Source organism: Pinus tabuliformis, chromosome 7 (assembly GCF_031772625.1).
Source record: "Pinus tabuliformis cultivar Carrire ecotype Pingquan chromosome 7, CPIR1, whole genome shotgun sequence".
In the NCBI taxonomy this organism is placed as follows: Eukaryota; Viridiplantae; Streptophyta; class Pinopsida; order Pinales; family Pinaceae; genus Pinus; species Pinus tabuliformis.
In genome coordinates this window covers 431,358,004-431,373,457 of record NC_142293.1, presented here as the reverse complement: position 1 = coordinate 431,373,457, position 15,454 = coordinate 431,358,004, and the positions used below count along the sequence as shown (strand labels likewise).

Below are 15,454 nucleotides of genomic sequence, written 5' to 3'. Positions count from 1 at the left end.
AATTTAAAAATAAAATAAAATGAAAAATAGAATATTCTGAGGAATATTCCCTAAAATATTCAGGGAATATGTTGTTTGAGAGGTCCTATCGAGCACCACCACTTGGCCCCTAGAACGCAAAGTTTATCATGCATGATGCTTATGGAGCTCACGAGATTCGACCCTAGGTCGGGTGGCCGCTAGCCCACAGGCCTAACCGGCCTGACTACATTGGTTTTTCACAATCTAATGGCGCCATTTATATTTAAAGTTGTTTAAAGTTTCGTTTGGGCGTAAATAGGGGCCATCCCCTTACCCATATGACCCGAGCATGGGAACTAGGGGTTTAAACCCAACGGATAACTCCAAAACCAACGGTTAACGATCTCGAAATTTGTGGTCACATGTTAAATGTTAACCTGGCGGTTCTGGCTCCAAACCTGCAACATTAAACCTAATCGTCATTCTGATGTGATCACGTGCAGAAATCCCATCGATGGTCATGGTCAACTGACCATTTAACTAGCAGTCAGTGCCAAAATTGGTGGTAAGTCTAGATTTAGTTGGGCTAACTGGTAGTTAGCGAGTTTTAATGGAGATTTTTAAGGGCAAACTGGAGAAAAATTGAATGAGCCATAACTTTAGCTAGGAGAGGCCTTTTGATGAGATTTTTTTTTTTTATTTTAGGTATTCTAAGCATTCCAGAGCCATTGGGTCAGGTGTCACAACTAGCAGAGGAAATCTTCAGGTACTTTTGTAGCAAAGAAGTTCCAGGAGCCACTAGGGCCTAGGCAGTGTTGGAGCTGTATTGGGTTGTGTGTATCCATTGGAGGTGAAACAATAGTCATTTTTTACTATTTCCTGTGTTTTGAATTCATTTTCATAGCTGGTTTTGCCTGTTTAGGATTTTTATTCACTGTATAACCATTTTGAGCATCTAATCAAAGCAAGGACATGCCCATTTGGGAGCCTTGGACCCAGCAGATTTAGCCTAGGAAGGGTGAATTGCTTCATCAATTGCTGTGTTTTTTAGATCTGATATGTTAAATAGGAAAATGAAATAACCCAAACACTTTGTTTCATTTGTAAGACATCTGTAATAGTTTGCACCTATAATTTAATGGAAATGAATACCTTGCATGGCAAAAACAAGTAGTTTCATTTTCAGATCAGAATGTGCCGACAACTCCTAAATGTAATGTGGGATGTCAGAGCTGCAAGATCAATGTGAGGAATGAGCTCCGCATTGTTCGGTTGATGAGTTTTGATAAAATCTTAGTTGTGACACACATGCTACAAATATAGGAAAATTGACACTTGGTGGCAGATTTATGAAATGATCCTTGCATGTAACCTCCCACTACTAAAAATAGAACCCTGAACAAGGTATGCCTTTGCATGTTGCCTTGGGAGAAGCAGCCCATGCATGCAAGTCAGTTTTGCTCGGTCCCGGAGAGAACCGGTCAACTCAATTGCACATGCAAGAGGCTGCTCAACTGCTAGGAGAAAATGTGCATTCTTGGAAGTGAGATGGGCTGGCTACCCAGGAGATTTGCGTAATTTTTGGATAGAGCAGCTGACTGCTGCCCAAGATTGTGCAATTCCTGGGCTAAGCAGCCCTGTTGGGAGGAATTATGCAATTTTCTAGATGAAGCTTGACTGGCAGAATTGCGCAATTCTGGAGCCCAGCAGGCTGCCAAACAAAATTGCGTAATTTCTAGAGGGAATGCTGGTTTCCCTCTAGAATTACGCAATTTCATGAGGGAGCTGCTCAGCCTACAACTGGACTAAGTCCGAAGGAACAAGTTGTGAGGGGAATGCAATAAGCTCTGATGGACAAGCTGTCATTCTGCAAGAAATCACTAAAGCTTGTGTACTTGACGAAGCAAGACATGTTGCTATGAAAGGTTGGTAGGGAGGCCTCAAAACAAAACTAGGGAAAAATTTTGGAGGGTGGCTGTAGCTAGTACAACACATCCTTAAAATTTTCCCTGATCAAGAGGCATGCTGTTGGGGAGCTGGTTTTGGAGGATTTGGTCAATGAGGTCATCTTCATCAGGTTGCCTCCCTCTTATAATAATATCAAGGGTATAGATTGTATGGGATGTGGTATGATACACTTCATGTTCCTCCTCCTCTTCCAACCATAGGCGTAAGTCATGCTCCAAGGATGGTTGAGCAGGAGGGTACAATACCAACTGTTTGGAAAAATGCCCATTCTTAATGGTCATGTTCCTAGCTCTGCAACTTATGTAAGCATCATCATTGGCTAGCCATGGTCTTCCAAGGATGAGAGGATAACCATTGAATTTGGCCTTGGGCTGGAGAACTAGGAAGTTAGCAAGATACTCCTGGGAATCAATAGAGACAATTACATCCTTGACAACTCCCTCAGGAGCCATTATGGACCTATCTGCAAGTTGCAACACTGTGGTGGTCTTTATCAAAAATCCTTGGAGATTTAGTTTAAGCATGGTTCCTTAGTCATCACATTAATGGCAGCCCTAAGATCAATCAAGGTGTGAGGGACAATGATTCCATCAATGTGTACATCTACCATAAGACTTCGAGGGTATAGATACTTTGGGAAAATCACTCTCCCTAGCATTACATCACACAATTGACCAATGACATTGATGATATGGGTGTCTTTCTTTCTTCTCCTATGATGTTTGAATAATTTATGTTTTATATGCATTTTGTAGATAGCAACATCCTTGATAGATTGGAGGAATGGGATTTTAACACACAATTTTTTCAATTCTCCTAGAAGTTCAGTCTCTTCTGGGTTGTGCTAGTTAGGATGGATCAATATTTCAGGAAAAGGAGGTGGATTTTCTTGAGGGACACTCTCTTCCTTTTCCTCTTCAAGCTCCTCAAGTGGAGATAGGGGTCGGTTATCTGGGAGCACTCTTCTAGACCTAAGGTTGATTTCTTGAATCTCCCCAGCATAGGCAGGGTAAGATGTCTCTCCATTGTAGACTTATTGTTCCTGCTTGTTGTTCAGGTTCAGATTTGGTTGAGCAGGCATCTGAGGTTGCCTAGGTGGAGAAGGATGAATAAGTTGTGTTTGAGATGGAGGTGGAGGAAATCAAGTAGGAGGTTGGTTGAATTAACACCTCTAACCTTGTCATGGGTTATTCCACTGAGGATGTGTAGAAGCATATGGTTGAAATCTTTGATTGGAAGTTTGGGGAGGATACTAAGGTGCATAAGGCTAATGAGAAGGTGCGGACCATTAAGAATGAATAGAATAATACCAAGGGGGAAAGGGTGCATTATGGTTGGGATGGTAATAGGAATAGGATGCACCTTGCATGCCCTGCTAGTATGGCCAAGGTCCTTGAGGCCTCCTTTGATTAATGTAACATAGTTCTTCACCCCCACCTTCAACCCATTGGTATACAAATTTCAATCCAGGAAATGAAGGACACTTATTCTTGGAATGGGTTTCCTCACAGACTGAGAAGACCTGTATAACATTTAATGGATATTCATTCCTAGGGTGCCTTCAAGTGCATTTAGGGAAAAATATAGCTAAGGCTCTCTTTGCTTCCTCTTGTATCCCTTTGATCTACATGGGGTCCATTTGCAGAGAAAAGGTATCCATCATTCACTTTTAAAGTCCTCTAACATTTTTCTAATTTCATTCTTGATAGATGTGGTGGAGGAAGAGGAACTGGCCAAAGCTTGACTAGACCTACCATTCTTCCTAACAACCCTATAATGGTTTTTGAATACTATCTTGATGTTGCCATAGGGTAGCTGATAAATGTCTCCTCCAGACAACATTTTAGGGTTTCCAGTATGTCCTCCCCGATTCCTCTAAGAAGGACTAACTTGAGTGATTTAGGATCAAGGGGGCATCTAACCCTTTTACAACTGAGTTGGAACCTTTCCTCATAGTCTTCTAGGGATTCATCTGGTCCACGAGTCATTCTAAAGATTTCCTTATCGGTGTATGTGGACCTAGAAAGTCCATGTACATTTTGTTAAAGGATTGTTGCATTTGAGCCTAGGTAGTGATCTTATCCCCTGGTAGACCCATGAATTAGTGCAAGGTTCCATCCTTAAGGGTGGATGGGAACAACTTCAACTTCTGGTCATCAGAGGTATAATCATAAGTTCTACACACAACAACAAACTCAAACAAAAAATTATTAGGGTCCTCTTGGGTTAAGCCATGGAAGTGAGGAAGGGAAGAAGGGCTTATATTTTTCATCCTAGCATCTCTATTAGTCCCTCTAATGGGAAAAGCACCGTCATTTTTGTTTTCAACCATGGTTTAGGTATGTGGAAGGGTTTCTTCTTCTTCTTCCCCAATAAGCTCTTAAAATATCTTAGGTTGTTCACCTAAGGGGTCCTCTAACTCCCCTGCAGTCAGAGAGGGAAGTTAACAGACACTGAAGAAAAGTGAAGGTTGACTATTAGATGATGTGGGGGTATTTGGAAATAATTTCCCTAAAGTTTCTCTACTCCTACGATGCATGAAAGAAAATTTTTCTTTTTAGTTGTTTCTTTTCAAAACCAAATGCAAAACAAAAAGGAAAGCAAGAATGGCATCTATCTACTGAATGAAAAATAGAAATAAAAGAAGAAATTACATCTACCTAGACACCTCCTCAGCAATAGCGCCAAAACGTGATGAGCCTCAGTATTGCAACAAGAATACTGCAACTCCCAAGGCTACCAACTTTACTTTATCAACCCAGGGTTTCGTACAAACATATAGGTGACAATTCTATATACATAGTAGATGCATCATCCTACTCATGCAATCCTCAACTAGGTCACTTGATCATTAGGGTTCTAGACCATTCCTCTACTAAACTGAAAGGAGTCTAACTACTGAAAGAAAAATGTAAGGGCTAGTCCTAGTGCATAGAAAGTAAATGCTTTTCAACTCATAAAATGAAAGTTTTCAACCTATAAATGCTTAGGAAAGGACACAAATCTTATGCTAATTTGTGGAAAGGAAACTATGTTAACTTGCACTCAATCATCTAGCTATCAGGGTTGCAAGAAAATAGAAGATTATTCTACCATTTCATAATTCAATAATGCATGCATTTACTATATAATTCACACTTGCAGAGTAAATAAGTTCTACTTTCTAAATTCAAAAATAAAAGAACTAATGCTATATGATCTTGCAGGAAAGGAAGAGGAGTGAAGGGACTGGTCTAGGTGCACTTTTGGTCATGGAATCCAAGCTAAGGGGTCAAACTACTCCTAAAGTAAGCTAGGCTATCATTGTAAGTCAAAATGGGGTCAAAACAGGATACTACAGGTATGCTACAAGATGTTGTTACAAGATTCCTGTACTGCTACATGATGTCCTGAAATGATATAGGAAGTTGGCTGAGAGGTTTTGGAGGGTAAGGATGGTGAGATGAAGTGTTGGAAAGTTGTATGAAGGTTGTGGGAAATGTGGGGAAGGTGATCAACACCCTTAGCCAAACCCAGTACTTCAAGAAGGTTGGGTTTGGGCTAAGATGGTTTCTCATGGTGACCGGAAAAATAGAGATCTAGAACATGGGTTGGCAAGCATAAAAAGAAGGTGGACCTTAATGGGGATGGTGAAAGGGCTCCTTTCCTACAGATCCAAGAACATTGCAATAACACATGCACCTATTTCTCTTTTCATTTGCAAATTATTACAAGTCAATGTGGAAAAGATGAATTGAATTTGAAAAGCTTATCTAACTAATGCTAAGAACTTGATCTATGAAATGAACTACCTTCTAAGCTACAACAATCATACGAATAAAAATAAAAAATGTAAATCTTTCCAAGAAATCATAAACAATTATCTAACCAATGCTAAAACTTGATCTATGCAATGAACATGAAATCACGCTCTATTTTTGGGTTGTGATAGTGGGGTCCTCTAATCATGATCCCATGAGGGAGACGAGATAGGGTTCACTATCGCAGGATTTTTGATGGAATTCACTCTATGGAACTGCAATAATTAATTTACCCTATAAGATAAAGGAAACATGCATGAGCAACAACTTAATCTATATTCTAAGCTAAAAGAAACATGAATAAACTTTAGTAATTACTCAACATTCTAGACTAATAAGAAAGATACAAGAGAGGAAGTTCTGCTGCTAGGGTTGGGCCCTAGCTCAAGAGCTTCAACCTCTGAGTCAACTTAGTACTGGGTCAAAAACAAACTTCTCATTATCATTCAAAAAGTGTCAAATACATCATCAAAATAATAGTAGAATGTGCTTTAGCTCAATGGCCTCTTGGCTACAATAAAAATTTGAATCCTAATGAGTCCCTTGGCTTGTTTACTTATACAAAATTAAAGCTACAAACAACTCCCTAGAAAATAGTGATATTTGACTCCCTAACTCGAGAATAATTGAATATAACTCTTCTTTGACTTGCATCGGCTCAACTGTCAATGAATTCGGCCTTCTTAGCTACCATTGCCACCAAGTTGATGAGATAGAGCACAGGATCTTCAACTGAATGGAGGAGTTAAGGAGGTGGACCACTTTCTAAAATCTCTCTTTCTTGTCTACTCTGAATTCCTACACTCAAATCAAATCAAAATTGCTCAAATTCCTAGATTTAACACACATTAGGCCACAAGACATAACAACACATCTTTAACTCTCACACTAAGAATAATATAACAAAATTTGTAGATAAATGCGAGAAAAAAGATAATTTAATACGCTGGAGGATGGCATTGTGACCCATATAATATACCTATTGATGAGCCTCATCAAATAGTGTAGGTGTGAGCAATGCAACCCAGGTTTGTAAAAATTAAATGAATTGATGTGTGATGGGTTTTCTCCATCGAGTGACCTAACCAATTTTCTCTTATTATTTAGGAATTTCATCATGATTGAGTGATGGGAACGTGAGAACCAGGAAAATGATATCCAAGCCCTCACTCATTCCCTAATCCTTTATGCTCACAGAGACTATGGTTTTCTTAAATTTTTCAAAACTCAGAGCATGAAGAGCTAGACAGGATTACTACAATGTTTGGTGGAGATGTGGAATTTCCAAAACCAACATTTCATAGTGAAGGGGGGAATTTTGCAGCTAGAGGTAGAAGACATAAGCTTTCGGATAGGTTCACACAGGAAAGGTGCACTAATAGTTCTAGATGGTGTGAGGAGAACTGTAAAGGAAAATGTAGGTGAGTATGTGGCTCCATATTGTGGGCCACGTGTGAGAAAAATGAGCAATAAGGTACCCATCAAAGATATCTCAAAGTTCACCCCACAGACTATACTCTTCACTATCATTTGAATACTTGGGTCATCAACACCACACATAGCCACCAGGTCTCATATGGATCTGGCTATATGATGCGTGGAGGCAAAACTCTTCAATTAGTGTGAGGGATTACCGGAAAACATGAAGTACCAGCACACCCAATGTAAGATGGGATGGCAACAACAATTTTTATATGCCAATATTATTTGTTCTTCCTGGAGCGAGTTCTAATTATGAGACCATGGATGTAAGTCTGTTGACATTTGTTTTTTTATTTAAATGGACGTAAATATTGAACCTTAAGAGAATATACTCAGGATATGCTTTGTCTTAGTGCTTCATCAAGAACTATCATGTAAGGGAGCGTGAACCATTTGAATTTAAATGAAAGTGAAAATAAATTTAAAGTTAATATAAAGGTTAGCTGACTTATCTATTAAAATATATTTAAATGTCAGTTGCGAAGTGTTGGTGTCGGTAACTTATTGATTAAATAAATTAATGATTGAAGTATTATTGATTTAATATGCATTGGTTTAATATGTATTGAATTAAAAAGTATTGAATAATATTTTGATTTGAGAGAAATAAGTATTGGTCATATCAGCAATATTGACTATATTGATTAATCAATTAAATTTATATCAACTATATATTAATCAAATATATATCAACTATATTGATTAAATATATTAAGTTAATATATTAAAAATAATATAAAATATTCTATCTAATTAACAAACCACATATCGCCTAAATGCTTTAGCTCAATGGATTGAATATTATTTATACTTCACATAAAAAAACGATCAAAAAATTTACTTGATAAATATAGATAAATTTAAACGTTTCAGTCACTTTAGACATTTCACTTGCATGGACATTTCAAAAATACAAAGATAAATACAAAATAATTTTACGTTGTCAGAGATACTACTTAAAAAACACAATCTCCAACCACGTCATTAATTTGTACAATTCAACAAGCCTCATCTTAAAAGTACACTTCAACAAGCCTCATCTTAAAAGACACAATCTCCAACCACATCATTAATTTGTACACATCAACAAGCCTCATTTGTGCAGATGGAATATATTAAATATAATTTTATACATATGAGATGTGAACTTGCAATATATCAAGATATAAAAGTAGAAGTTAATTATATGGATAAATTAATTAAAAGATTCTTAAATTTAATGATTAACTGAGAATCTATTTATTTGAATTAATGAAATTAAATATTAATTATAAAATGAATATAAAATTTGTAATTCTATATTTATAAATTTGATAATCTAATTCGAGAATGTATTGATTTAAATTATATATATAATTGTAATTAAAAGAAAATTATTGGATAAAAAAATGAAAAAATATACCAAAATTAAAAAGATAAAGAAAAATAAATAAAATAATATATAAAAATTAAAAAGATAAAGAAAATAAAAATGAAGAAAAATGATTTTAAAAAATATTAAAAAAAAGATAGTAAATTTTTACTTGTAATAAAAAACCATTTGATAGAAGAACTTTGATAGTTACATTTTTGGTTACAAAAGAGTTGGTTGGGTTTCTCTTCCTCTACATCATTGGACAATGGATGACTAGGGTTTGGGAAATGGATTTATTGGGTGGTGAAATTGTAACAAACACAAGGTATGGATGTGTTAAGGAAACATCCAAAGGCAAAGTATGAATGTGTTAAGAAGACATCTAGGAGGAAAGAGATTGATATTCTAATACTCAATTAACAAGATGATAATCTTGTCACATGATATTTACAACTTTTCATCCTCTTGAAACCATAGATTCATTTTTAACTTAGCACCAATTTAGTTTAAAACTATAAAAATAGTAATCGTTAAAAGATTATATAAGATACAAAATTGAATGTTTAACTTTAAAACTTTTACTTGTCCAAAATATATGAATGTAAAGCACCTTGAAATGAGTTTATAATTTATTTCTTTTGTTTTTATCTAATTCATTCTCCTTCAACCAATAAGATGAAAAACAATGAGACATATTCTACCATTTAGCATGGTCATTTTCCACCTTTTATAAACCACACGTAATTGTGCTATTATTATTATTATTATTATAAAACCTAACACATAAAACCTAATATTATTATAATAGTAAACTAATAAAACCTGAAGTAAACTAGCATAAACCTAAATAATAAAATCTAAAACTTAATTATTAAAAGTAGTAAACCTAAATAATAAAAAATTAAAACCTAAAATAAAATAAAATAAATAAAGTAAACAAGAACACTGAAGAAAATGGTAATAGTAAAAGAATACTGTGAAAGAGTTGATAAGTTGTTGTCACTTACTGGTTATCAACATCTTTGTGAGGTTTTTTATACTAAATGTAATGAACAAATAATTGAGTTTGCCAAGTTTCTAGTTTCTCCGATCTAGTTAATTGAAAGTTTATGAACATTTTACTCTTGTAACAACCAACGAAGTTGATATTGAGGTAGCACTGTTGGGAAATTAGAAGTAGTGGCAATGATCCATCACTAAGTATTTTTCTTACCAGAGCAGATGAATTTGTTAATTGCAACTACAACCAGCTTTTATTTCTTTTATTTTGTAATTAGGCCGATAGACCTTCCTTTGAAAGGGACTTTCGTTGTCCTTTTGTTTCTCAAGCTGACACCTGGCGTTGGGCATAGAGCGGGCAATTTGTGGGCAATTCGTTTTCGTACTTGTTCAGGCAACATGTCAGCCCCTGCGTATCGGCCTCGCTGCAAGGAAAGGGCGGAGGTATTCAGGCGCGGAGAGGAGGTATTCAAGCGCGGAGGTGTTCATGGATGCCGGGGTTGGAGGGTTTGGTCTTGTGTCAGGCGAGAAATTGTTAAGCTCCAGACGCCATGGACGCTGAATTATGGGCGGCTCGTATCACGGCAGCAAAGCGCCATCACGCAGTTCATCATTATCATCATCATACATGTTTCTTACTTTTGCCCTGTTTTTAATTTCGAAGTGTTCACAGGGACCTAAAATCTTGAGGGCTTTTGAGTTTTATGTGCTGGTTTCTCAAGGATGTAGATGGTTGAAATCTACCTTATCCGCTGGGTCATTTTGTTATAATGTTCAGACCATTTTCTTTTGTTGGACTAATTTTTAGGAATTATGGCACTTATTTTGAGAAAATTAAGTACCTTCATATGAATGAACTCATGTAGTATTTGCAGTACTTTGAAGGCGACCCCTGTGGAGTTATCACTACATATTAATTGTGGAGTTATCACTACATATTAACTGCAGTGGCTCAAAGTTGGTCTTGTTGTGCTGTAAAGTTCATTTTTTTATCTATCTACTTTTGGGGTCAATTCTGTAAATGCATCGGTATTACCCGTTAGAAGACCCCTCTGTTTTGTCTGGGTTCAAACTATGAGCCTATTAATTTGACCTGCTTCAGGCTAATTGCCTTTTGGGGGTTTTCAATTTTGTAAACTGTGTTTTTGTTTGGGATCATTTGAAGCTCTGAGTAGGTTGTTTTTCTGTCTGTACAAATTGGCAGTTTAACTTTGATGAATTGGAGGGCGATGATGACATATGGGCGGATTTCACTTGCCCATTTTGTTTTGAGGATTTTGATATCGCATTGCTCTGCTACCATCTTGAGGATGAACATTGCATCGACACAAAAAATGCGGTGTGTGGAAACTTTGTCCTTATTTTTACATTGTTTTTTGGGTCGCTTTTTAGCCGCAGTTACTATTTGCCAGCATTTTTCCTGCATCTTTTATATTACACATTTTAAGAGTGTATTCATCAGTTCTGGGTTGGCATATCAGTTTATTTTAATCTTGTAACTATGGCTGTAAGATTGAGGAACGGATTCAAGACCTTACAAGAGCCATTTTAGGAAAATATTCCATAGAACAGTTGCAAGCGAATACCATCTGTGCCATAGACAATGGGGCCCATATTATATAATCAGTTGCTTAGTCCAATCACATTGAACCCAAGGGTATTTTTTTGGCAAATGACATCCACTAGCCAATTGGATAAGCGGTTCTCTGCTTGAGATTTATGAGTACCAAAATCAAACAGTTGCTTGACACTGACCAATATAACATGGGTCAGTGGAAGTCTTCCCAATTTTAATAAAGATATATTACTTGTTTGAGAATTTTCCAGCAAGAAAATGCCTGTATGTGGGGTGTGCCTTTTTGAGATAGACAGAATCTGTCATCTGTGTTAGTGGACATGGAACAATCCATGTTGACATTGTTCAAAAGTTGCTTTTTCAAGTCTCAATGTGTGAGAATTTACATCCATGTTGGTTTAAACAACTTTTAGTATTTTTTAGTATATTTAAGAGTCACTCCTAGGATGAGATGATAGTGAATAGGCATGTATTTGTTATTGAGATGGTCTAAGCCTAGGAGATGCATTGATGAATGTAAAAAATCTATTCTGATAAGTCGTTTTAAACTTTTTAATTCGATATGTAAACGGTAATATACATAGGAAAACCATTCCTATTGCTGGATGAAATTTCCATTTGATTGTTTGATCTTTTCAGTCTTCTTATGACACATTTGCTTTCTTGCTGACTATTGGCAATAAGCTATGGAATACTTATTAGTTATTTATGTCTAAACAATATTGTTTCCTCAAGTTTTTGGATGTATAGTTTGACTTCCTATAAAGCGCAAATAAACTTATTGTTTTAAGTAAGAGGAAACTTTTGTGGGTCTTTAATTTTATGACACTGGGCTGTTAGATGAGGTCTCATGTGTAATGCTTTCCTAAATATCTTGTGTATTTCTTTGCAGCCATGTCCTGTGTGTGCAACTAAAGTTGGGAAGGATATGGTTGGGCATATAACTCTTCAACATGGTCAATTGTTCAAAATATCCTCTACTTTGACTATGACATGACAAGATATAGTGGAATCTAAGTTTGAAATGCTTGGGCAGAGAAGAATTTATATTTACTTTCAATATTTCAGATGCTACTCCATTTTATCAGCAGAGCTGTGTTCTAACTTCCTTGGGTTTTCTGTCTGTTAAAAATGTAGATTATGTTTGTCAGTGCTTGTCGACCTTAGTATTCTATCCATTAAAACTATAATTCTTGAATGACATGGCTGCGAAGGGTGTCAATTTGTTCCCTTTAATTACTAGATACATGTAGCGTAGGAGGAGATTTCGCAGAGGTGGGTTGCCACCTAATTCCACACTGTCTTTTCTGAGTAGAGAGCTTTGGGAGGGGCAGCTGCATCCACTTCTGGGAGGTGTGTCCTCGCGTGGGGTGGCTGCTAACAGTGCAGTACCAGATCCTCTACTATCTTCCTTTGTTTATAATTTGTCGATTTCTGAGAGCAATGAGGATCAAATAAAACCAATTGTATCATCAGAGGAAAGCTCGATGAAAAAATCTCTTGATGTGTGAGTTATGGGTAGGTAACATTAAGAATGTTTTTTTTTAAATAATTTTTTAATGCTTTTAGCTACAATTGCTTAATGATTCTCAATGCTCATGTAGTTTTCTTTCCTATTGTTCCTTTGATTGCTAACCCATTGATATGTCTGTTTTATTTTGGGCTTATAATAACTTTATGCCAAACATTGGAAAAGGAAAATAAGCCTTTGTTGTTATGAAATAATGGACCAGCTATTTAAATGTCACCTTTAGATTTGTCACAGGGAAGGGAGTGCTTAGGCATGTAACACGTTTTATTATTGTTTACCTATTAGAATGCTTTTTGAAAAGTTTATATTTTAAAAACACCAACAACACTATAAGTATAAAGTGTCGCGGTGGAGTTTATTAAATTTGCATATATTATTCCATATTGATGCATGGTGAAACTGCAGATAATATTATCAACATACAGTCTATGATATACATGTATACTAGCCTACATCCAACTTTTGGCTGGAGGGTTGTGCGTACAAACTAAAAATTCATAGCAATGGTATTAATTTTGGGTTAAAATAAAATAGAAATTGTGTTGATTAGGATTCTTAATTTTGGGTTAAAAGTATTTGGTTGTTAAAATGAAATCTGATTGTGCCACTTCCATTTGAATATTTTACTGTGTTGAAATTAGCAGGTCACCTAACAATAACCATCTGACTGGACCTTTCCAATTTAACCATCTTGGAGAGAATGTAAGTATTTTCTTTAAACATAAACCTCCACTTTCTAGGTCATTTGATCTTTAGCCAATTATGTATATTTGGAAAAAGAGCACGAATACAAAGAAAGTTGTGATTATTTGTTCACTGGTTGTGTAGACATCTACAAAACAACAACATGAATGGCACAGTTCCAGATTGGCTATCAGAACTAAAAAAACCTTAAAGAGCTGTATGTTGCTTTTTGCACTTTTTGTGACAATTTTTCAAAATAAAATGGATTTCCATTACCAAAGTTGTATAGCAATCATGTTTAGCGTTATAGTGCAGATATATAGAGAACAACAATTCCAGTACAACTTCTCCGCAAGCCTTCGCTGAAACTCATGCAATCTAATATTTCATTTTGGTTTTCATCAGCAATTTTCGTTGTATTTTGTTTCCAACTAGTGCAATGTATTCTGCAGACAATGCTAATACCTAAACAGTTGAAGGGCCATATAATCTTAGGCTTATTGAAAATACTTTTATTTCAATGCGTTGCAGATTCTTTGGTAATCGCTACCTCTGTATGCATAAAGGGGAATGTACTGTTCAATCAAAATCTAAAAAATTCCAAAGTGAAAATTGTTCTTGGAATAACGATACCCGAAGCTTTGATGATCTTTGATGATCGCTTTAACATTAATGGTGTGTATTGGCATATGTTGGAAGAAATCCAGGAGGAAATATCACATAGATGAAGGTCAAGAACTATTTGAGTTTTAGGAATATTTTGTTATGAGATATTGTAGGAATCTCTCCTATGAAACTATCTGAGACTGTTCTATCATTTCCATACAAGTTGCAGATCACTGGACGATCATGTTTCCAAATATCGGTTGAGTTTCTTCTTTTCACCTCTGAGTTCTATTGTGCGCTCCATGGCATGGCAAGATATTTTTACTGCTTTTTCCCATTCTTTTATGTCACTCTTGGCCTCAGAGTTAATTGTTTCTTTGGTATGCCAATTGTTGTGGCTGTTCTTCTTCCCTGGCTTTTGGCAAGCACTGATTAGTATTAAATTATATACCCCATACACCAATTAAAACTACCTGCAGCCAACTCTTTAGCTGTATCTCCGCAGACTTGATCCCCCCATACGTTTTGACGTGATTTTATAATTAGAATGCGAGAATCAACTGGCATGTGTCAATGCTTGCGACGTTTGAATATGTGGTGGACGTTTGAATTTGAGCTTGTGAAAGCCATTGACACCAGAAATCCACTTATAATGGCCATTTATGAGGTTTCTTGATTTTGGGTAATTAACTTAACCTCTTGATTTTTAATTGTGTTCCTTGTAATATAGATATAAACAAAACATCTAAAGAAAAGTAATTGCACAATGATCCAGTCCAAGAAAACAAGGTTTTCCACAAACCAATTAACTCTTCTAGAAAAATTCAACAATTTCAATTTAATAATCCTATCAGCCTCTCTTTGTACCTTTTGGGACAATTTCTAGTAAATTATAATGATGGCTAGGTTCTTTTTGTTTCATTTTTTGATAAATTATAATGACAACCACATTTTATTAATTATTTTTTAATAAATTAAAGATAAGAACATACAAAATTTTTAATTTCATTAATTATTTTTTAATAAATTGAAGATAAAAATAGACCAAAAATAATGAAAAACTATTCACATATTTTCTACCAGTAACAGTGTCTATGTTTTGAATTTTCATTGCTCAGAAGCATAGTCTTCCATTGCTGTTGAATTTTCTTGACGCGTGGAAAATACTGTCTTTGTCAATTATAAGTGACTTTTGATGTGCAAGCAAACTTTTGTTGAGGACCGTTTGTTTGTTCTCATTGACTTGGTTTAGGCGCTGACAAAAAGGGTCTGAGCGGGGTGATTTGTCTAATGTACCTTTTTCTGTCCTGAACGACTTTATTGACGCGTCGAAATGCTCAGCTTTGTCTTCGGGTTGAATTTTTATTGCTTAAAAGCTTCATACAAACTTCCTTGACACATGGAAAAGATTGCCTTTGTCTATTATAAGTGACTTTTGATGTGCAAAGAAAAATTTCCTTGAGAAGGACACATTTGTTCTTAGTGATTTTCTT

General features: G+C 35.8%; 1 protein-coding gene across 1 annotated transcript; it reads left to right on the top strand.

Annotated features, from left to right (window-relative positions):
* The first annotated feature begins 10,089 nt into the window (after positions 1 to 10,089).
* On the top strand, positions 10,090 to 12,202 carry LOC149247802 (protein DEHYDRATION-INDUCED 19-like). Its single transcript, XM_089455938.1, has 4 exons — positions 10,090 to 10,185; positions 10,242 to 10,255; positions 10,769 to 10,903; positions 12,033 to 12,202. The coding sequence occupies exons 1-4, from the start codon at positions 10,116 to 10,118 to the stop codon at positions 12,135 to 12,137; spliced, it is 324 nt and encodes a 107-aa protein (XP_089312064.1). The 5' UTR covers positions 10,090 to 10,115; the 3' UTR covers positions 12,138 to 12,202.
* The last annotated feature ends 3,252 nt before the right edge of the window (positions 12,203 to 15,454 follow it).

Bases quoted from the DNA above. Each gene is read 5' to 3' on its own strand.
- LOC149247802 (XM_089455938.1), top strand. From the start codon at position 10,116: ATGGACGCTGAATTATGGGCGGCTCGTATCACGGCAGCAAAGCGCCAT. The intron at 10,904-12,032 runs GTGTGTGGAAAC...ATTTCTTTGCAG, and splicing joins GCATCGACACAAAAAATGCG to CCATGTCCTGTGTGTGCAAC.